The sequence below is a fragment of the Haliotis rubra genome, unplaced genomic scaffold (assembly GCF_003918875.1).
Source record: "Haliotis rubra isolate DU_JTF1 unplaced genomic scaffold, ASM391887v1 Scf1792, whole genome shotgun sequence".
NCBI classification, from domain to species: domain Eukaryota; kingdom Metazoa; phylum Mollusca; class Gastropoda; order Lepetellida; family Haliotidae; genus Haliotis; species Haliotis rubra.
In genome coordinates, this window is record NW_025765772.1 from 35,871 (window position 1) to 60,404 (window position 24,534).

At 38.2% G+C, this 24,534-nt stretch overlaps 2 protein-coding genes and 1 long non-coding RNA gene across 4 annotated transcripts; 1 reads left to right on the forward strand and 2 right to left on the reverse strand.

The window, feature by feature from the left end:
* The first annotated feature begins 598 nt into the window (after window positions 1-598).
* On the forward strand, window positions 599-3,094 carry LOC124273303. The gene is made up of 3 exons (XR_006897609.1): window positions 599-720; window positions 2,378-2,467; window positions 2,925-3,094. It is a non-coding gene; the product is annotated as an uncharacterized LOC124273303 (long non-coding RNA).
* Window positions 3,095-6,568: 3,474 nt separating this feature from the next.
* On the reverse strand, window positions 6,569-17,219 carry LOC124273296. The gene is made up of 16 exons (XM_046708539.1): window positions 17,178-17,219; window positions 16,198-16,224; window positions 15,241-15,309; window positions 14,129-14,197; window positions 12,342-12,469; window positions 11,924-12,065; window positions 11,561-11,690; window positions 10,758-10,937; window positions 10,399-10,429; window positions 10,220-10,246; window positions 9,855-9,953; window positions 9,429-9,515; window positions 8,719-8,775; window positions 7,693-7,788; window positions 7,248-7,278; window positions 6,569-6,655 (listed from the first exon to the last, which is right to left on the reverse strand). Exons 3-16 carry the CDS (start codon window positions 15,247-15,249, stop codon window positions 6,569-6,571), a joined length of 1,173 nt encoding a protein of 390 aa, XP_046564495.1. The 5' UTR covers window positions 15,250-15,309; window positions 16,198-16,224; window positions 17,178-17,219.
* LOC124273302 lies at window positions 16,903-19,920 on the reverse strand. 2 transcript variants are annotated; one of them, XM_046708543.1, is made up of 7 exons: window positions 19,332-19,920; window positions 19,036-19,117; window positions 18,619-18,708; window positions 18,438-18,526; window positions 18,173-18,277; window positions 17,415-17,491; window positions 16,903-17,114 (listed from the first exon to the last, which is right to left on the reverse strand). In XM_046708543.1, the coding sequence occupies exons 1-6, from the start codon at window positions 19,350-19,352 to the stop codon at window positions 17,420-17,422; spliced, it is 459 nt and encodes a 152-aa protein (XP_046564499.1). In that variant the 5' UTR covers window positions 19,353-19,920; the 3' UTR covers window positions 16,903-17,114; window positions 17,415-17,419. The 2 variants fall into 2 exon arrangements, with proteins under 2 accessions (XP_046564499.1, XP_046564498.1); XM_046708542.1 differs by having other exon boundaries at window positions 18,422-18,526.
* Between the last annotated feature and the right edge of the window lie 4,614 nt (window positions 19,921-24,534).

A 24,534-nucleotide genomic window follows, 5' to 3' on the forward strand; every position in this document is an offset into this window, starting at 1 on the left:
TACTTCTAGGTTACCATATGGGCGTCATTTATGCTATATCCATGTTTGAAAGAAATCAAATTTTTTATAGGATCATAGTTGTTACATATAAAAGATAATGATTGGTGAAACTTGATAGGTACTGAATTTATCTGTGCAGTCAATTTGCGTCTTTTTGAAACCAGAGGCCTAAATCTTTGTGCTCGGAATAATAAATATTTTTGCATAAATAATCTTGGACTAGTTAAAATCATTTCACTAATATCACTAATTGAGTATTTCCTGAAATCCTCCAAAAAGAATTCAAATAATACCATATCAATGTATCTCCTTAAATACAGATGTCACTAATGTCACCAATTGAGGCATTACCTCAAATCCTCAAAATAATCCTTCAAATAATGCCATGTCAGTGTACAAGTATCTCACATTAATTACAAATTTCTGCTAATCTCACTAAGTGAGCAATTTGTTGAAACTTACAGCCAAATCCCTCTGGCTATGTGAGAGACCTGTTTTGACAGAATCTGGCTAAGTAAGAGGACACCGCTATTCATGTTATTCGTATAATAAGAAAACATGAAGCAACTTTTCAATTTGTTAAGTTTTTTGAAGACAGTGCAGCAACTGCCAAAGAACAAAAGAATTTGATGGTGGGGATCAGCATGTTCTCAACATGGGAACCTATATGGTTTCACACCAAGTCTTTCGACAGTATTCCAAACAGTTCCTCACAGATGGGTAATATGTGAATTTTTACATTTCATAGGGCATTGAAAGTTGCGCAATCATTATTTAATCTCAGATAAAACTGGAGTGTTAACATGTTAAACTCACACAAAAAATGTTGCATAAATCATATTTCAAAAGCAGCAGTAATTGCCCTGCCATTATCTACAGCATATGCTATAAATATACAAATTTTTCCTTATCCTAACTCCTGATCTTTTTGCTTTATCTCCCTTTCCCTTTCGATTGGTAGTGGAACACTTGAATCCTTGGAGTTTCGAAGCGGACGTATCAATACTCTCCACGAGTTACCTCCCTTCCTCTTTCCAGCATAAGCGTACCATGTGGCGTGCCCATACTTGTCGCTCTCTCCCTTTTCGCCCAAGCGTATGGTTGGGCGAGCACTGGAGTCCCGTATACGTCAATTTACCGTTTCTATTTAGGCCTATTCTTTTAAAATAGGCTGTGTATGGATTTGGCTATAATCATTATATAGTATCTGTACAAACTTGTTAAAATATATTGACTTTGAATCGTGTTTTCATCGTGTTGTAAACTACAGGGGAAACTCAGGAAGAGGCCGCGGCCCCAGAGCTTCCAGAGGTACCAGACGTTGATGTCAGAGTTCGGAACGACTGGAGTCTTCCACCCCCACTACACCTGTCACCTACGGAATGGATGCTCCATAAGGGAAATATGATTCCCTTCCATAGACCTGTTTGCCACGAGGTTCAACAAACAACTACAGACGTTTGTCTCACCAGTTCCAGATCCTCAAGCCTGGGCAACAGATGCACTGAGCATGTCGTGGGAAGGACTAAACGCCTGATACTACTGCCAAAAGTATTTGGCTACAACTGACTTTGGTCGCGCCCTTTGGCCAGCAAGAGCATGGTTCCCAGATCTAATAGAAAACCTAGGAAGCCCAGTAATCCAGCTTCCATATTGGCCGAACCTACTGATACATCCGCACACCAAGCAAGTCCACAGGAACCCAGCAGTGTTCCAGCTACACGTGTGGACAGTATAAAATTGTGTTTGAAAAAGACCTTTTCATAATCTATGGGTTGTTATAAGATATCTAGTACAGGAGAATACTAGTTTATCTATAACCACACGAATCAGCATGATTCAACTTGTCTGAGATTGAAGTAAGACAAGGATTGGTCCCCCGAGTTACTACGCATTAAGTTGGAAGAATATGACCAAGGAAATGCGTTCCCATGGGGATACAGGACGTATTTAAGGACAGCTGTTGAATCCAGTGGCTTGACCCACCACCTATTCCGACGGATTCTATAAGCAAAAGATCATGAGTCAGGATAAGTATAAAATATCAATTTTACTCTAAAAATTACATTTTTATACTTATCCTGACTCATGTCGAACAAGACCTCCCAACCTCCCCGTTGAAGACACTTGTGATTTCACAGCAGAAAGAGGGAAAGAGGAAGGGAGGTAACACATGGGTGAGTATTTATACGTCCGCTTCGGGAACATAAAGGGATTCAAGTGTTCTACTACCATTCGAAAGGGAAAGGGAAATAAGCAAAAGATGATGAGTCAGGATAAGTATAAAATATCAATTTTACTTAAAAAATTACATTATCATTCTGTTGATATAGTTGTGTAGGATAAAAGCACTTATCTAAATTCCTCTATTTTACAGAACAACGCTGTCTTCTTTTTATAAAACATTGGTGTGGCAGCATGCTGAAAATGGTGATCAAGAATTCAGTAACCAATTGTCCTACTACAGGTACTAATTTTGTCTGTCATGGCTTGCACAGCAAGTCAAATCATGCAACATTCAATATGTTAGGGGTTACCAAATATGTCTATTCATACATATATTCATGTATTTTGCCCAGTTTTTATATCCATACACCTACTGTAAAAAGGAAACAAGTTCCTTTGTCAATCAAATCGGTATCAACAATCTCAGAAGTCACAATACAATGACTAAAATTATGTTAAATTTTCAGAATCGGCTCCCAAAACTGATCCATGTCTGTACAAAACATTTATTAACACAGGCCTAAAGCCAAGATGGTGTGAAATGATGATCTACCTTGAACATTTTTTTAATAGTGTTTATCATGACGAGAGGTACATCATTGCAGAAATTGACCTCATATACACAATAACTTCATTATTCATATATTTTCAACATGAATTATCAACACAACATTCACAACATTAACTTTGTCTTTAAGATTCCGATATGCATGGTATGCATACTTGGACTTGTTGGATATATCCTATGAGGAGGGCTTCCAGTGCCCCTGCTGTGGGGAGTCACCAGAGGTAGTCATTATGGATGGTGTCACCCTGGGGATCAAAAACACCCACATGGACTGGAAGATGCCACAAGAAGAACCACAGAACCTGGATGGAAGATAAGTAACACAACAGTTTCATTATTAGTGTTGACAAAGTATCCACAGATTTAATATAGATATGCATTTATATCTAGAATTATATTATTTATATAGTCATGCCAGGATCACTGCACATGGGTGGAAACAATGACACAACAAAACTCTATGCAATGGTATTGAGTACTATATATCTACAATTCTTGTCACCAAGTGCACATCAAGCATGGTCAGGATGTTAAACACAAGTTGATTCTCACATAGATGCAGCCAAACCTGAGGTGCTATTATACGTCACACATCATTGCTTATATGTCACAATGCTGATCCCAACTTTGAACACTTACTTTTGTGACAAATGCTTTATGTGCAAATTGTGTTTATACTACTTTCAGCTCTAGGGTCTTTATCAAGAATCAGAGATGTAGAAAGCTGTTGAGGCAGTTTACAATCCGCATCCTCACCCAACAGGAAATGGCGGAGCTTCAGACGCTGCTGACCACATATGCACCCTTTTTTGGAGCCTTTGTTTTCAGAAATTGGTTCAAATTTTCATTATGGAAAGTGCCCCAAAATCTTCAGTTCTATCATTTGTACCTTGAGCTCGGATTATCCTTTGTTGGCTTTAATTCATATTGAAGATGAAATTGTTTTGGATATTCTCATGGATGAGTCTAAAGGGGCAAATTTTAGACATAACATCTCTTACATGGCCATTTTGGAAGATAAAGTCCCAACACTCTTTTCACTGCTGTCTCATTTTTCAGAAACTCCTGCTTATGTTCGTCCCCTGTTGCTTGCTTTTGTAGAAAATGTGGGTCAGTTTTTGAATGTCGATGAACATGATTTAGAGGCATGTACAGCAATTTCAGTCTTCATCTTGAATTGTTAAATGGTTGTTACTTGTTGATAGGTGTTATTTTATGGAGTACGTCGAAAGTAATCTGCACCTGAAATTCCTTTTCCATATCCATGATACAAGAATTTCTGATTAATGAATCATTTAGTATTAAATTTTGAATTTGTGTAGCCCAGAAATACATAAACTTTTCATTATATTTTGTCATGAAATATAACTAAATGGATTTTTACTTTCACCTTATAAAGTAATTTATATTATTTCATAGATTTCTGAATCAGAAGCACATCCAGACATGAGGACCCAGTACTTTCCATCACTGAATGTCTGCAACCGGAGAGGCTCATATGTTTTGGATGACAAGAACCAAAGGGGACCCTGCAGGAAAAGTCCTGGCAGTCATCCTTCACTCACCCCAGGATTGTTCACTTTATCCTGTCAACATGGTGAATGTTGTTTGGCCTTATGTCTCATCAAATAGTTCATCATAAAGTTTTATGCAATAGAACTCAATACAAACTTGAATATTTTTTATCATACTTGCAATACATTATACTAATTGCGGTGATTTCATTCAAAAGACATTCTATTAATATCAAGGTCACCCAAGGTAATAAAAATGACAAACATTCCAATGTTTTTCTAGTCCATAACTAATAAACCAATAACACAATTATGGGATTAACATGCAGGGTTATAATCTGGGGTGAATGCTTAGAATCCAATCACAAAAACATCTTTTGTAGGTGTGTGCTATGGATTTAGCATGATGCAGGATGCTGAGTCCCCAAATGTTCCATTCACCCTTCTCCGTACACGGTTCAAGAAAGGTGAGTTGATATCCTTCTTTCAGTTTCTAGAGAGCTCATGCCATTGCATGCTTGTCTTGTACATGTATTGATAATTACAGCCTTGGGTAAATAAAGTTCACTCAATTGTTTTTCAGCATGTATATATTCTCTACCCTGGTATGGCTGAAACCACTAGTTTTATCATGCAGAAAATGATGTTTGTGATCAGAGTATGTGTTATTTGAATGTTGCTCTCAGAATTCTTAACTAAATTGAATCACGACTTTGCTGTTAGCTATGACAATAAAACTTGTATATGTACACACACCCTGCCCAAAGTTTGCATGTAGTTTGAGAAGGTGAGGTGTAGCCCTCGCCTGTGTGTAGACAACAGATGAGTTTATACAAAAGATATTACTTAAATACGCAACTTCTTAATGCCTATAATGACCAAAACATTTCAACAGCATATCTATATTCACAGCTCCCAAGATGGTCATTTATGACAATGCATGTAACCTGCATGCATATTGTATGAACCGAGATCCAGGTTTTTTTCAAAAACACCTGGTTTGTTGTTGACCGATTCCACTGGCCAAATCACAAAGGTAACCATTCTTTTTTTAAAGTCAGTTTTCATTATGATTTATTATAAATCATGACAGTAATGCATCATAATATTAATAGCAGTATACACAAGCTTTGAAACATCAGGCAAGCATTGAACTGGTACCTTTGTCTGTGTTTTAATTTTCAGTATACAAGAAGTTCAAATGAAGGGTTTTAGTCTTTTGAATCATTAAATGTTTACCAATACCTTTAAAAAGCACTTTTTCATGAATCAGTAATGTTGTGTGTATGTCATTGTTTTTTACATACATGCTTTTGTCAGTAATTTATTTATTTCATCAGCAATATGTTTGGTAATATAACCATTTGGTGGTAGTATACCTGTAACCTAATACTTGTCTGAATGCACAGCATTGTTCTGTGACAGTACCATAATTGTCAATACTTCACATATTTTGGTTTGGTAACCATCATAAGTCTCTGGCTACATACCTCTTATGATAATAAAATTCTGAAGTCATTCATTGACCTACTTTTTGTTTGCAGGTTGTCATGATGGATACAATCTATCAAAGTACAATAAATACCGAAGCCTGAATACTCAAGTAGCTGAACAACGGAATGCTACACTGAATAAATTAAGAACTATGCTTTCATACATGAATGTAGACCATTTTATGTCACATTGTAAATTTTATGTTTGGTTTCGAAGCATGGTCTCAATGGCAGCAAAGCAAGAAAACAAACTAAAACAGTATACTGCCCTCTTCCAAATTCTATCAAAAGTGTATTCAACGCTATAAATAAGAACTTTCATTTTGAAATATTGTTCAAACAGGACCATCACTGTACATTGTTATATATGTATAAATTGTTTTCCTTTTCTGGCATACTCACGTTTGTATTCAACAGCGCCATTTCATTAACGTGTCGTGTATGAGCTGTCTCCCCGTGTCTTCTATGTCACAAGACACGAGGGTTGGCCACTGTATTTGGCTCCAATTGCTTTCCTTAAAAGGCACAAAACAGTTTCATTAGTAATTTGTAAATTTGTACAAGAAAATGTTTTGTGTTGGATGAGGGTGTACTCTGCATTTAACATATCAAATTAAACCCAAAAAATCGTAAATGTAAGAATAGTCACATTTTACTCAAATAGATTAACGTAAAATGTCCTTTACTGACTAAGAAAAACAATTACATTATTTTGACTACTGACTCATCTCACTGATTTATTTCAGAGAAATTGCTGTTTAATAATATCAGACATGATGGTGTACCTTCAGTAGACCCACACCATACATCACTGTGAACACGCCACAGTCTCGGCCATTTGTCTGTTTAGGAACCTAGAAATTATAATTGTTATTGATATGATAATTTACCTTTAAACACCAGCATGTTTTTTAAGACGTTTTTGAGAATGAAGTATTAATACATTTCATCAAATATCTTAAATGTGATTGCTTTCTAATTTGTTGTTAAAACTGTTGGATTATTAATGATATACATCCGTGCAGAAAGTAAGCACCACCCTGTATTTTTGCCAGTTAATTTTGTATGAAATGAAAATCTACACACTTTCCGAAAAATAATATTTATAATTTGGCAGAGCAAGCATATAATATTTTAAAAACGAAAACATGATTGAATTTACGTAGTACTTTAATTAGGATAACTGTCTATATCAGAAACGTGTGTTTTCCCGTCCTAAAACAAGTTACCTTATTTTGAAAAGTGAATGTAATAATTATTTCATGTGTGGTATTTGTAAACCTGTTAATGGATAAAGCTTCTTTAACTGTAGGTTGATCAAATTGATGGCTACACCCTAACTTTTCTGCAACATCATGTCATATGGTGCTTAATTAATGCTCGGGTGTGTATATATATGCTTTTTGTAAAATTGATGAATACATTGAATTGAAGCTTCAACTTTACCTTAGGGTAGATACATGTCTTTCCTAGTAGTCTGCAATGAAATTATGATATCTTCATTCGTTTGATAGGTTCGTAAAGAATATTTTCCTGATATTGTTTATATACTCATGTGTATGAAATGAATGTGGAAATGAGAGCAGAAATGTCTTAACATTTACTTCCTTTATCTGTTGGTGTAAGAACCCAACCACTGTGGAGAATCGATTGGTCAGGCGCTTGGCCAGTTGCATGTAACCGAAAAGATGACATGGATTATTGCACATGGTTTTAGTGGTTTTGCATGCTGACCAACACTTGATCACAACTGCATAGCTGGAATAGTGCTGACATGCTATAGATATATGATATGTTTAATCTTGGTAATCTTAATAACATATAAATAAATGTATTGTCACACATTAAGTGAAGCTAAATATTAAACAGATTACATGTTGCAGAGTGTTACCGTTTTATGTTCCTCTCTAGCACCCGGTACCGCCCTCCCATGGAACAGAGAACCCAGGCATGCTCTGGTCCCACTGCAAGAAGGTACCAGTGAGTCCTAGAAAATAGATACACAGATGGCATTGGTACTACTTGTAGTAACCCATGCATTCTCTGGTGCCACTGCCAGTAAAATATATACACAGATGGCATTGGTACTACTTGTAGTAACCCATGCATTCTCTGGTGCCACTGCCAGTAAAATATATACTCAGATGGCATTGATACTACTTGTAGTAACCCATGCATTCTCTGGTGCCACTGCCAGTAAAATATATACTCAGATGGCATTGATACTACTTGTGTAACCCATGCATTCTCTGGTGCCACTGCCAGTAAAATATATACTCAGATGGCATTGATACTACTTGTAGTAACCCATGCATTCTCTGGTGCCACTGCCAGTAAAATATATACTCAGATGGCATTGATACTACTTGTAGTAACCCATGCATTCTCTGGTGCCACTGCAAGTAAAATATATACTCAGATGGCATTGATACTACTTGTAGTAACCCATGCATTCTCTGGTGCCACTGCCAGTAAAATATATACTCAGATGGCATTGATACTACTTGTAGTAACCCATGCATTCTCTGGTGCCACTGCAAGTAAAATATATACTCAGATGGCATTGATACTACTTGTAGTAACCCATGCATTCTCTGGTGCCACTGCCAGTAAAATATATACTCAGATGGCATTGATACTACTTGTAGTAACCCATGCATTCTCTGGTGCCACTGCCAGTAAAATATATACCAGATGCATACTACTTGTAGGTCTGCATTCTCTGGTGCCACTGAAATTCTCTGGTGCCACTGAAAGTAGGTACCAGTGAGTCCTAGAAAAACGAGCCACAGTTGCCAATGGTACTAACTGTAGTAATTCCTGCACACAGGTAGTGATAATAACATATTATTGTTTAGGTAATTTTCACTCCCAGTAATTGAATATGAAAGACAAATAATACGGTACATATGATTACCCTGTGCATATGGGAACAATCATGTTCCCCAGGAAGGATGTCATTTTCTTCAATTTCCTAGGAAGAGAAGAAAAGAAATTGGTCATGCTCATATGTACAATAGGGAATCTCAGATGTAAATGTTATAGGTAGTAAGAAGATATATCAGATTGGAAAACATAAGTTCTAAGTTAACATAAACCAGTTTTCTATTTTATCATAAATGTGAAACATCAAAAGTCAGAGAATATCTAGTCTTGATTATGTGAAAATTATGGACATAATTGACTCTATCTAAGGACCTGCCGTTAGCATGTGCCACTCACAATTTGAATATGAAAAACAAATGTTTTTGTATAGGACACACACGTGCTGCCATGTGATGTGACCTGTAAACAATGGAGTGTTGACAGGATCTTCACGTGAAGGATCATGTAATCCATGTACACAATAGCCCAGTGACACAATGCGTTGTGGTTATTTGCCAACGATGGGGATGGGGGTCTTAATGTCTCGGCCCAAACATTTAGTTTGTAGTTCATGAGTGAACTTTGGGTAACATCGACCTAGTTACGATCATACACGATAGTCAACGCTAAAGAATAATGAGTTTGCTTATCTGCCAAACTTCCTTGGGCGTACTCAAAATAGCAACAAACAATATATACATGGTAGTAAAAGATCACTGTAAATTAGTGATGACACAAGATGTTCGCGAAACAAATACTGACTGGTACTGTGGTGTTTTAGCTTGGAGCAGAATCCCCGTGGTTGCCAGCATGACCACCGTCTGGGCGTCTTTTTCGTCTTTGAAGATGCTAAATGTACAATAAAATATTGATAAATTGTTGATCTTTCTGAAGAGCTTGTAATGTTTTGCTTTTATCAAAGATGAACTATTCAAAGAGTTGGCAAGGTCGAACAACGTTTGTTTTAAATTATATTTTCATAAATGACAACCTCCAAGACTTAATACACCAGAACGATACCTAAGTGAACTTTGGAATAGAATTGCACAATGATATGCAATGTTTTGGTCGGTTTTGAGTAAAGGGATCTCTTATGTTTTGTAAGTGTTTGCTAACTTGTACTGAAAGTTAATCTTTATGCTGGTATATTTCCAATATATTTTCTCTTTTAACAAAGCAGATAGTTACCAAAGACATGTGTCGACGACATGGTCGTCAAGCCATTCATTAGCCAAAACAGCTCGGAGTTCTGTTGCTGTTACGAAAAGTCTCTTATATAGTATGACTCTGAAAAAGATAGTTGCATATATTTATTGTCCCTGAAGCCTTCCTCCTTGGGTCAAGTTTTCTCTTTAACATTTATTTAGAGGATTTTCTTTATGGCCGGAATCGTCTCGACAAAAGCAGGATTTGGAACTTTGGAACAATTATCAAAGACTTTGAGATGTAAGTTCTTTCATTCTTCTAAAATGTTATATTTGTCTGTTAAGCATTATATGAATTAGGTCAGGCCGTATGCAGTGGCAGTTTATGTGTTTTCGAAATTTGCCCACCTTCTGTCAGGATCTTCTGTTTCAAATCTGCAGCAGGAATAAAGTCAAGGTTATCATGCTGGTTATAAACTGGTCACGGAATAAACTAATCATGAAAATTTCTCTTTACTTTTGTATGTTTAGTTACATCTAGTCATTATTACTCTTGATTGACATGTTAATAACTACCTAGTACATACCTGTTCGCCTCCTTCATGATGTTGGTCTTTTCTGCAACAAGAGACGCCATTGTACAGTGAGTAAGGTATACAGCTGGAATCTCTTGTTTCATATATCGCTGCATAAACCTTAACTAAAAGTTACAAAACCCTTTCAATTTCAACAACGTTATCTGCTGAAAGGATCTTCATGCAACATAATTATGAATACATAATTCTAATAGGCGAGTAGCATAAACAGTGATGATTGTCTTGTCCAGACTCGATTATTTACATACCACCATCTTAAAACTGACATATTGCTCAGTGCGGCATTAAATGTCAAGCAAACAAACATTGCAAGTATTTAAATTTCCAAGACTACAGTTTTGTTTCTATACCATCACCAGTTTTTGTCGTCAGATGGTATGCCCTTCCGCCTCTGTCCACGTACACATGCACCTCCTTTCCGTCAAAGAAGTCCAAACATGTGCACGGTGGTGCTGAAATTTTTCTATCCTCCAGGTGCACGATCACCTCCCTCTTTAGAGCCCCAGCAATGAGCATAATGGTTCCGATGTCTGGATTGCAGAAGTTAGTTCAGTGAGTGGTTGTTTAAGCTTTATAACGCCCCGCTTAGAAGTAATCCAACACCAAGACTGGGGAAAGTTCATAAAACTTTGAACGCTTTCAGATAGGTCCGTACACTGCAAAGTCACCCTAACCATTGTTCATTACAGATACACAGATGAAAGGAAACAAAGTTACGAATAGCTCCTAATATTTTATACTAATACGCTTATGAAATTGAGTCAACTTCAGTTAATCATTCATATATAACAACAACATGGGACATTTATTGAAAAGATTAATTGAACAGCAATATAAAGTTTAATTTATATGCATTAGTTATCAACATTGGTACTTCTTGTAGTAACCCATGCATTCTCTGGTGCCACTGCAAGTAGGTACCAGTGAGTCCTAGAAAATTAGACACAGATGGCATTGGTACTACTCGTAGTAACCCATGCATTCTCTGGTGCCACTGCCAGTAAAATATATACACAAATGGCATTGGTACTACTTGTAGCAAACCATGCATTCTCTCGTGCCACTGCAAGTAGGTACCAGTGAGACCTAGAAAATATATACACAGATGTCATCAACATAATGGAAAACTAAACATAATTGTTTAAATACTCACTGGGCATGCTGGGACCAGCTAGGATCCTTTCCGTTGCTGCTGCTATCACATCCTCCACCGACTGTTCAGTGGAGGCACGGATGCCGAAACGCTCGCCCAACGATTCGGCTGTTTCGCCCAACTTGATGAACTGATAATATATTGGACATGTACGTCAATGTGTGTACAAATATTTCGGCCAAAAACATGTGCTTCGGCAAAATTTACATCTTGTGCTTATTCCTTCGTGAATAAGTTCAACTAACGACATAAAAAGCACGAATTACCGAGCGGCGAATGGTATCAATATTACGCAAAAAGTGAGCTGTTGATATTTAGAATGTCTCATTTACAAAGGACTTTTGGCTTTTGGTAAATACTCACCTGTTGAGCGTAATGCTCCTTGTGCACAAAGCCATGTGCGAAGGTGGCCAGAACAAGAACATCGGGGAATCCTCCGAATACTTCCCAAAGTGAGCTCCCCTCCCCACATGCCACCTTTGAAGAGGGTACCTCGACAAATTGCCTGTAGGAAAATATAGTGACTTGATTCATTTTTGTCCTAATACTAAGAGATGTCTAAACAGTATAGTTATAGTGATAATGTTCGACTTTACGGCACAACCATGTCCTTAGAGAGTGGATACAGATCAGTTCACACGTGTGACCATGTTGCATGATTGGATGTCATTGTAGGCCGTATGCTGCGCACACACCTAATTATGTAAAAAATAACCGTTATATTCAGTTGAAACAATGCAAGAGTATATACGAATACCAACTCGCTTTACTATCACCATACCTTCTCGTGTTGGGCACACAATTTGGCGCAAATCGGAATTTAAAGATGCCGCCCTCTTCGATTTCCTCCAAATGTTTCATACAATAGAGTCCATCCGCTATTGTAGAGATGGCACCACTTGGATCATTCTGTAGGCGAATAAAATACAAATGATTGTTTAATCTCTAGACTATTTCATATGGCTCTAAGGTTTCAAAAATATGACTCTTAAAACGCGTTTACTCGAATTTTGTTCTCTGTTAGAGCCACCTCACTTTTGGCAAACAGTGTACCTGTGATGCGCTTAAGCTATAAAAAGGGGCACTCTACAGTTGTAAGCACCACATGTGATTCATGAAGTGTATTTATCAGAACTGCACTTTTGGCAAACAGTGTACCTGTGTGGCGCTTAAGTCAGAAAACGGGCACTCGACAGCTGTAAGCGCCACATGTAATTGATGAAGTGTATTTATCAGAACAACCTCACTTTTGGCAAACAGTGTACCTGTGAGGCGCTTAAGTCAGAAAACGGGCGCTCTACAGCTGTAAGCGCCACATGTGATTCGTGAAGTGTATTTATTATAAACATCTCACTTTTGGCAAACAGTGTACCTGTGTGGCGCTTAAGTCAGAAAACGGGCACTCTACAGCTGTAAGCGCCACATGTGATTGATGAAGTGTATTTATCAGAACAACCTCACTTTTGGCAAACAGTGTACCTGTGTGGCGCTTAAGTCAGAAAACGGGCACTCTACAGCTGTAAGCGCCACATGTGATTGATGAAGTGTTTTTATCAGAACCATCTCACTTTTGGCAAACAGTGTACCTGTGAGGCGCTTAAGTCAGAAAACGGGCACTCTACAGCTGTAAGCGCCACATGTGATTGATGAAGTGTATTTATCAGAACCATCTCACTTTTGGCAAACAGTGTACCTGTGTGGCGCTTAAGTCAGAAAACGGGCACTCGACAGCTGTAAGCGCCACATGTAATTGATGAAGTGTATTTATCAGAACAACCTCACTTTTGGCAAACAGTGTACCTGTGTGGCGCTTAAGTCAGAAAACGGGCTCTCTACAGTTGTAAGCGCCACATGTGATTGATGAAGTGTTTTTATCAGAACCATCTCACTTTTGGCAAACAGTGTACCTGTGAGGCGCTTAAGTCAGAAAACGGGCACTCTACAGCTGTAAGCGCCACATGTGATTGATGAAGTGTATTTATCAGAACCATCTCACTTTTGGCAAACAGTGTACCTGTGAGGCGCTTAAGTCAGAAAACGGGCACTCTACAGTTGTAAGCGCCACATGTGATTGGTGAAGTGTATTTATCAGAACCATCTCACTTTTGGCAAACAGTGTACCTGTGTGGCGCTTAAGTCAGAAAACGGGCACTCTACAGCTGTAAACGCCATATGTGATTGATGACTGACTGACTGAGTTTGGTTTTACGCCGCTTTTAGCAATATTCCAGCAATATCACGGCGGGGAACACCAGAAATGGGCCTCACTCATTGTACCCATGTGGGGATTCGAACCAGGGTCTTCGGCGTGACGAGCCAACGCTTTAACCACTAGACTACCCCACCGCCCCTGTGATTGATGAAGTGTATTTATCAGAACCATCTCACTTTTGGCAAACAGTGTACATGTGAGGCGCTTAAGTCAGAAAACGGGCACTCTACAGTTGTAAGCGCCACGTGCCTGCATTTACAAAGTGTCTAAACCTTTTGGGACGCATCCCTTCTATGTGAGTAAGTTGGAGGATAATGACAGGGTAGGTTTAAGCAAATGTTCCTGTCTAAATCTACCTTTCTCATGGCGCTCTCCAAGCCGCAGCATTTCTCGTTGGATTCCTGGCTTATACTTTCGGCTGGTGGCTACGAGTGGGAAAACAAGGGTGTGTCATTGAGAGGTTCCTGGTAGCATGTTAGATGGTATTCGTTAAGTTTCATATACGACACGAGTTGAAACTAGTTCAAGAAGGACTTGCTACAGGTCACTGATCTTGTATAGTTACTCTGGGCGCCTGTTACCATGCTGTATACGTTTATGGCGCTTAAGTCAGAAAACGGGCACTCTACAGCTGTAAGCGCCACATGTGATTGATGAAGTGTTTTTATCAGAACCATCTCACTTTTGGCAAACAGTGTGCCTGTGTGGCGCTTAAGTCAGAAAACGGGCACTCTACAGCTGTAAGCGCCACATGTGATTGATGAAGTGTATTTATCAGAACCATCTCACTTTTGGCAAACAGTGTACCTGTGTGGCGCTTAAGTCAGAAAACGGGCACTCTACAGCTGTAAGCGCCACATGTGATTGATGAAGTGTATTCATGAGAACCATCTCACTTTTGGCAAACAGTGTACCTGTGTGGCGCTTAAGTCAGAAAACGGGCACTCTACAGCTGTAAGCGCCACATGTGATTGATGAAGTGTATTCATGAGAACCATCTCACTTTTGGCAAACAGTGTACCTGTGAGGCGCTTAAGTCAGAAAACGGGCACTCTACAGCTGTAAACGCCATATGTGATTGATGACTGACTGACTGAGTTTGGTTTTACGCCGCTTTTAGCAATATTCCAGCAATATCACGGCGGGGGACACCAGAAATGGGCCTCACTCATTGTACCCATGTGGGGATTCGAACCCGGGTCTTCGGCATGACGAGCCAACGCTTTAACCACTAGACTACCCCACCGCCCCTGTGATTGATGAAGTGTATTTATCAGAACCATCTCACTTTTGGCAAACAGTGTACATGTGAGGCGCTTAAGTCAGAAAACGGGAACTCTACAGTTGTAAGCACCACGTGCCTGCATTTACAAAGTGTCTAAACCTTTTGGGACGCATCCCTTCTATGTGAGTAGGTTGGAGGATAATGACGGGGTAGGTTTAAGCAAATGTTCCTGTCTAAATCTACCTTTCTCATGGCGCTCTCCAAGCCGCAGCATTTCTCGTTGGATTCCTGGCTTATACTTTCGGCTGGTGGCTACGAGTGGGAAAACAAGGGTGTGTCATTGAGAGGTTCCTGGTAGCATGTTAGATGGTATTCGTTAAGTTTCATATACGACACGAGTTGAAACTAGTTCAAGAAGGACTTGCTACAGGTCACTGATCTTGTATAGTTACTCTGGGCGCCTGTTACCATGCTGTATACGTTTATGGCGCTTAAGTCAGAAAACGGGCACTCTACAGCTGTAAGCGCCACATGTGATTGATGAAGTGTTTTTATCAGAACCATCTCACTTTTGGCAAACAGTGTGCCTGTGTGGCGCTTAAGTCAGAAAACGGGCACTCTACAGCTGTAAGCGCCACATGTGATTGATGAAGTGTATTTATCAGAACCATCTCACTTTTGGCAAACAGTGCACCTGTGTGGCGCTTATAAGTCAGAAAACGGACACTCTACAGCTGTTAGCGCCACATGTGATACATGAAGTGTATTTATTATAAACATCTCACTTTTGGCAAACAGTGCACCTGTGTGGCGCTTATAAATCAGAAAACGGACACTCTACAGCTGTAAGCGCCACTTTCCATTGGTACTGTGTATTTATCAGAAACATCTCACTGTTTAGGTAAGGAAACGTGCTCACTACACCTGTAAGCGCCATAAGTTCATCAACAAGCAGTAAACGGGTAAATGAGATTTGTGAAGGCCACATGGCATTGATCCTGTGTGTTTATTACTTGCATTGTAATTGAAGCAGGCATTTAATATGTGGTACAAATACAAAAAAAATCAGCAGAATTCCAGATGCAACATGGATGTATGTGATGTTTATTACATGGCAGATTGTTTTATTGACCTGTTACCTTTCTGACGCACAATGAATATATGCTTTAATGCTTTGTTGTTATGAATGATTTTACTTACTAGGTTCTTGTTGATTATCTGTTCAAGCTAAAATATAAATATAGCCATTAGACACAAAGCTATAAGACAAAAAAATATGTAATGTGAGGATAATTTACTTTGAATATGGGTGCCGAAATGCACTTAGTGGTAAACAATTCAATTAAATGTTGAAATTATTACAATTAACTTTATATCATTCAAAAATTATTGATTCATTACATAACGAAGTTAGTGTATAAACTATAAAATAAGAAACATAATTGTAGACATTGGCAACTCTGATGAGTAGCTACCAGCTATTCAATATATGATATGACATGTTCTATTGAACCGGGCGATGGGGTAGCCTAGTGGTTAAAGCGTTGACTAGTCATTGCGAAGACCCGGGTTCGATTCCCCACATGGGCACAATGTGTTAAGCCCATTTCTGGTGTCCCCCGCCGTGATATTGCTGGAATATTGCTAAAAGCGGCGTAAAACTAAACTCAGTCAGTCAGTCTATTGAAGTACAGATGCTCTTGTTAGCTGCGCATAGTGAGAACACCAAGGAAAGACACAAACTATAACCCTAATATTCCATAATATATTTTAATGTCATTGTTTGCATTGTTTTCTTATCTAACAAAACATACAAAAATGATTATGTTTGATGTACATTCAAAGTATATAAACTAAAAAAACCTAATATGTTTTGCTCAATTAAGAACAATTAAGAACAATTAAGAACTGTGGAAATCTGATCGAGAGTTTCGGGGTAAGAACTTTGGAAATTAGCAAAGTTGCCAGATTGATATTGGGCGGATTACCTGCACAATGTAAAAGTTACCTACAGTTAATGGAGTATTGTGTACATTGCACGCTGGAGTGATGGTGTAGGTGAGTCACGTCTATATCAAGACAGTGCTCTAGAGATATGTTGGTTAGTATTGTGAAAACTGAAAGGAAAAGGAACCATTAAATAGAAACTTCAACAAACAACGCAAATACAGAGATAATACCACTTCATGGCTATCGGCCGAATTGACATAACCGCTAGAATTAAGTTTCTGAAAAAGGAATAAATAGAATCAATTTCCGTTCGTAATTTGTCAACAATGAAAGTTACTCAAAACAAGGCCCGTGAGGGAGAACCCTTAAGACAGGCTCCTGAACTATAACTCGGCTAGAGAGATAATTTAAAATATACTTTAATTTATGGTTTTCAGAAAAAGAATATAATATATCATGTATATTACCGATATCACGTGGCGTTTCCAGCTGCACATGATATGTCTGAGGTTGGATGCCGTCTGCAGCCGATGTTTAGTGCCAGCTGAGATCGAAGATTATTGTGATTATTAACACCTTATTTGTTTCTATAATTGTAAAGTGTAACCAATATGCATGAGCATGAATATTATTTACAACTTAATCACTGAAAACAACTTTTAGAATGACACAATATAATTACAAAAACACTTTTATTATTTTTTGAATAAATAATACATATGATACAGGTTGCATTGAACCCCCCTTCTTCAACAATCGTGTTAATGCCCCTTATTGACGACTTCTACACGAAGCATCCACATGAAAGCAATAACATGTTTCTCAGTAGCACTATATACTGTGTGCGGACTACAGCGAGGACCGTGTTGAGAAGAACATTAACTAAATATATCATTGCTCATTGCTATATTTATTTCCATATGAATTCTTAAGGATACAGTTGGAAAAAAGTACTTATTGATTCTTTGCGAGGCATGTGGTATGCGTTGGAAGGACATGGAGACAACTGTCTATTGCTGGTAAGGACGTACCAGTGCTACTTCTGGGTACGTGATTAGGTGGCTGTTATGCAGAAGTTGTTTTCCATTAAAAGGTCATGTACTTGAGATTATTAGTACATGACCTTAATTAACATCGATTTTCATTCTGGGAAAGAAGTGGACTTTACATAATTTCCATTCCTGAGTAAAAGTTTGAGATAAGGAGATTTGTGTGAAAAGCATACCATCGTCCGTGTGTGTTGCTGAGGGCGCCACAAACGGCACACCCTCAGGCCACCAAGAAGGCCGAAGGCCTTCGTTTCCCCAAATACATCGGGATCCCTTGGCACCTGGGAACAACAGGATAGATTATATCATATATGTTACATCGCAGGTAATTCGAATGATATGGTATATATAATACTGAATAATGTTTTCTTATGTGTGACGATACACAAGCATGCACGCACGCACCCAAAACGCACAGACTTTACCTTTGTCAATTGTGACCTGAGTGACCGCTCGTCTTAATAGGTGGACGTCCCGGACGTCGGCGTAGTCCACCGCCATGGATATACGTCGAAGGTCGACTTTTTCCTCTAAAAATATTTCAAATTAAATAAGGTGGTATTTAACATGATATATGTTATGCTCTTACTGTAAGTAAAGTATGAGGAGTGAGAGCACGTACCTTCCTGAGTGGTAGCGGGCGCTACCGGTGCAATATTCAGTATGTTAACCAGGTTGCTGCGGCCAACAGCCTCAACCATATCTTGGTGTCCTGTTTTAATATAATTAAGTTAAAAGGCATTAAAAAGCTTTAAGTGATTGTATTTTATGGTAAAGCGATGAGACGCGAGTTTTTTCAATAGATAGTCCACTTACTTATGTATAATATATATTACAATATGGGAACGAAATGTTATTTCAATTGAGCGAAACGGTTTTTTTATATTAGCACATATACTTTGTTTTTAAATACTATATCAGTAATTAAGAAGTTCAGCATTGACGAGAGCTCTATTTGTGTACACCCAAGACGGCATGTCAGGCTATTCGACATTAACAATCTGGATATGATTTCAGATGAAATGTAAAAAAAGCATACCAACAACCTTCAATGTTCCCTCGGTTGTGAGGTGCACAAGGGCCATTTGTGGCATCCCTTGAATTTTACCAAAATTCCGCACCTTAATGTAAAGTAAGGCAAGTAAAACAACAATGATAAAGAATTTGAATATATTGTATTTATTTCATATAGAAAAATATGTATTCTCTAGGGAAGCTTATAAAATGTAAACTTTATAGGGCATGAACGAAGGGCATGAACGAATACGAACACAAACTTAGTGATTAGCACAACATAAATATACGTAGACAGTGTCTTAAAGTTAAAAAACATACCCTTTGCCTCAATCTCCCCATTCTTTTCCTGGCATTCGCCCGTTTTCGTTTGTATTCAGGGACTGGATTGTTCTATATCAACACATGAAACGAACTATTATGATACTGGAAAGAGTATTACAATACTAACTAAATAAAACTAAAATATATATACGGGTTTGACAAGTTTGTATAGCTGTGTGCCCTCCCGCCCAGCCCTTGATGTAACAATACTGTAACGCTACGGTACTTACTGTAATGCCACAGTGCTTACTGCAATGCTACAGTGCTTACTGTAATGCTGCGGTGCGTACTGTTCCATCTACGGTGCTTACTGTAATGCTACGGTGCTTACTGTGCCATCTAGGATGCTTACTGTAATGCTATGGTGCTTACTGCAATGCTACAGTGCTTACTGCAATGCTACAGTGCTTACTGTAATGCTACAGTGCTTAATGTAATGCTACAGTGCTTACTGTAATGCTACAGTGCTTACTGTAATGCTACAGTGCTTAATGTAATGCTACAGTGCTTACTGTAATGCTACAGTGCTTACTGTAATGCTACAGTGCTTAATGTAATGCTACAGTGCTTACTGTAATGCTACAGTGCTTACTGTAATGCTACAGTGCTTAATGCTGTGCTTAATGTAATGCTACAGTGCTTACTGTAGTGCTGTAATGCTACAGTGCTTACTGTAATGCTACAGTGCTTACTGTAATGCTACAGTGCTTAATGTAATGCTACAGTGCTTAATGTAATGCTACAGTGCTTAATGTAATGCTACAGTGCTTACTGTAATGCTACAGTGCTTACTGTAATGCTACAGTGCTTACTGTAATGCTACGGTGCTTACTGTAATGCTACAGTGCTTACTGTAATGCTACAGTGCTTAATGTAATGCTACAGTGCTTAATGTAATGCTACAGTGCTTACTGTACCGCTACCGTGCTTACTGTAATGCTACGGTGCTTACTGTAATGCTACGGTGCTTACTGTAATGCTACAGTGCTTACTGTAATGCTACGGTGCGTACTGTACCATCTAGGGTGCTTACTGTATTGCTACAGTGCTTACTGTAGTGCTACAGTGCTTACTGTAATGCTACAGTGCGTACTGTACCATCTAGGGTGCTTACTGTATTGCTACAGTGCTTACTGTAATGCTACGGTGCTTACTGTACCGCTACGGTGCTTACTGTACCGCTACGGTGCGTACTGTACCATCTAGGGTGCTTACTGTAATACTGCGGTGCTTACTGTAATGCTACGGTGCTTACTGTAATGCTACAGTGCTTACTGTAATGCTACGGTGCGTACTGTACCATCTACGGTGCTTACTGTAATGCTACGGCGCTTACTGTAATGGTACGGTGCTTCCTGTACTGCTACGGTGCTTCCTTACTGTAATGCTATGTGCAGCCCTTAATGTAATGCTACAACCCTTACTGTAATGCTACAGTACTAACTGTTATGCTACAGTACTAACTGTTAGATAGATAGATATTCTTTATTTCCTCCATAAAATTACAAGATTACATTTGTATGGTAAACAACAGTACATAAAACTTTCTAATTATTAGTACTTATATTATACAGTAATATTCAATTGTGAAAGAACTGAAGGTATCTATGAGCATTGCCGGAGTATGCTCTCCCAACTGCGAACAGAGAGACTAATCATTACCACCAGTTCTGACCAAACATTATAATCCAGTACATCCTTACAGTGGTCAGGTATACCTCCGAGGAGGAATGACACGAATACATCATCGTGTTCCATCCACATTTTAACAAAAATGTCTATGTCAAGAGTATCACAGATTCTTTCAAATAGAGAATTCCTTTCTACTAAGTTATGCTGGCATGACATAAAAACATGTTTCATAATGCCGTGAGCAAATGTTCCGCATAGACATTCCTTTGATTCTATTGGAGTTGCACCAAGCCTTATTATTCTATAATGCTACAGTACTAACTATTATGCTACAGTACTAACTGTTGTAAGGCTACAATCCTTCCTTACTGTAATGCTACAGTACTAACTGTTATGCTACAGTACTAACTGTTGTAAGGCTACAATCCTTCCTTACTGTAATGCTACAGTACTAACCGTTATGCTACAGTACCAACTGTTATGCTACAGTACTAACTGTTATGCTACAGTACTAACTGTTGTAAGGCTACAATCCTTCCTTACTGTAATGCTACAGTACTAACTGTTATGCTACAGTACTTATTGTAAGGCTACAATCCTTCCTTACTGTAATGCTACAGTACTAACTGTTATGCTACAGTACTTATTGTAAGGCTACAATCCTTCCTTACTGTAATGCTACAGTACTAACCGTTATGCTACAGTACTAACTGTTATGCTACAGTACTAACTGTTATGCTACAGTACTTATTGTAAGGCTACAATCCTTCCTTACTGTAATGATACAGTACTAACCGTTATGCTACAGTACTTATTGTAAGGCTACAATCCTTCCTTACTGTAATGCTACAGTACTAACTGTTATGCTACAGTACTTATTGTAAGGCTACAATCCTTCCTTACTGTAATGCTACAGTACTAACCGTTATGCTACAGTACCAACTGTTATGCTACAGTACTAACCGTTATGCTACAGTACTTATTGTAAGGCTACAATCCTTCCTTACTGTAATGCTACAGTACTAACTGTTATGCTACAGTACTAACTGTTGTAAGGCTACAATCCTTCCTTACTGTAATGCTACAGTACTAACCGTTATGCTACAGTACCAACTGTTATGCTACAGTACTAACTGTTATGCTACAGTACTAACTGTTATGCTACAGTACTTATTGTAAGGCTACAATCCTTCCTTACTGTAATGCTACAGTACTAACCGTTATGCTACAGTACTAACTGTTGTAAGGCTACAATCCTTCCTTACTGTAATGATACAGTACTAACCGTTATGCTACAGTACTAACTGTTGTAAGGCTACAATCCTTCCTTACTGTAATGCTACAGTACTAACCATTATGCTACAGTACTAACTGTTATGCTACAGTACTAACTGTTATGCTACAGTACTAACTGTTATGCTACAGTACTAACTGTTATGCTACAGTACTAACTGTTATGCTACAGTACTAACTGTTATGCTACAGTACTAACTGTTATGCTACAGTACTAACTGTTATGCTACAGTACTAACCGTTATGCTACAGTACTAACTGTTATGCTACAGTACTAACTGTTATGCTACAGTACTAACTGTTATGCTACAGTACTAACTGTTATGCTACAGTACTAACCGTTATGCTACAGTACTAACTGTTATGCTACAGTACTTATTGTAAGGCTACAATGCTTCCTTACTGTAATGCTACACTATTTACTCAGCATCTTCGGTGATTTTAAGGGATAATAGAATTATGTACATAACTGAGTTTTAATATACATAATATGTTTGAAAGGAAACGTTCACGCTCACTCTTCTTGAAATAGGGAGGTAAAACAAAGAAAGGCAGGACACGACCAGTGGTTTCAAATGCATGCTGATTGGCTAAATGACATCAAAGTAAATACAGGTCACTGTGACGTCGTTGCACTATACCTCTACAATAATCAAGGGTAAACATTGTGTATTTGATATGTTACAATGTTGTAACAAATAACATTAACAGCTGTTTTGCGCATGTTACACATGTAATTTGGAACTAATTCATTGTTTGTTTAGCTAACTAGGTTTACTTTTTATTACTTCTATTACTGTGTGTATATTTACTGAAGGTGGCTGTGTGGACTAATACATGAAATGCATGTATGTAGATTTCCTTTACAACGTTATTCACATGGCTACATGCGTCTTTCTTCCCTTTTTGGAAGGAAAGGCCGTATCCGTGGTATAGTAGTAGAGGTAGTGGGTTCAGTATGGGGCCGCGTCATACCAAATGACGTTGACATAAGTTACTTGTTGTTACCCTGCCTTGCGCTCGTTTTTAGGGGTTACTGAGTGGGCTTTCACTAAAATAGACATTAGTATTGACTGGTACAAGAAGCAACACACATACGCTTGTTCACGTAGCCATATAAGTGCTATTATATTGAGCGCAGGGTAAACCCCATTATATCATATTTTCATTAATGGCGACGTCATAGTGGTACACTTGACAGTAGGCTAGTGTGACCGTGGGTAATTATTTCCAGTATACGAAACCCGAGTGCAGTAAAATTTATATCGGGCAAGCAGTAATAGTGATTATGTTCAAAGAAATTACATAACGTTAGACTGATTCATATACACTCGTGGGACACGTCGGCGTAAAAACGTTTAGAAACGTAAGAACGTTTAGACCAAAGACGTATATACACGCGAATATACGTGTTTGAATAACCGTAAAAAAACACCGTAAATATATGGTATACATTATCTGTAACAATATGCTGAAGTGTGTGACAGAATAATAAGTATACCTTTACAACCCCCTTCTTAACACATGCTGATTTTTTCATGGTGATGATACACTGGTTTGTAGCCGTTAAAATATGAATGATAAATAGATTTTTGAATTTTTGTTTATGTGTTGGTGCGGTTATGATTTTAGTGAGCGCTGCCATATACAGGCAGATAAGATGCGTGGTATGGCGAGACAGACCCAAGTTGTAAAAAATGGGAAAAACATTGTGAGAGATTATAAATATTTTTTTCATTAGATCTACACAAGGTTTGTGACAGGTGATAGATTGCACAAAATACATGCACAATACAGATATTATGTTTAAATATGTTTCTTGTATTGAAAAGTTTAGAATTGGCAGCAGAGTAATGAGTTCTCCCTCAACGAACTGATCTCGCGAGACGTGAGGTGATACGGCGAGAGTTGTGGCGCTTATAGCGGGCGCTTAGTTGAAAATGAGTTGCTATCATACCTCGTTTTCAGAGATGTACATTTTTCATCGAAAACTAATGAAGAGTGATTTTTGATGATAAATAGAATCTCACCCTCGTGCCTTCTGATATCAAATATATCAACACTCGTTGATAAAAGTAAAAATTATATGTGTAACTTTATCAACCCGTGTTGATATAATTGATATCAGTAGACACTTCGGTGAGATTCTCTGTATACCCCCGTTGGGCAGATTACCAATTTAAAAATACTTTGAGATCTCGGCAAGGAAGGATTGCAGAAGTGTAAAACATTCGATTTGTAATCACTGACAACTAAAGTATCAGTTTTACATCAT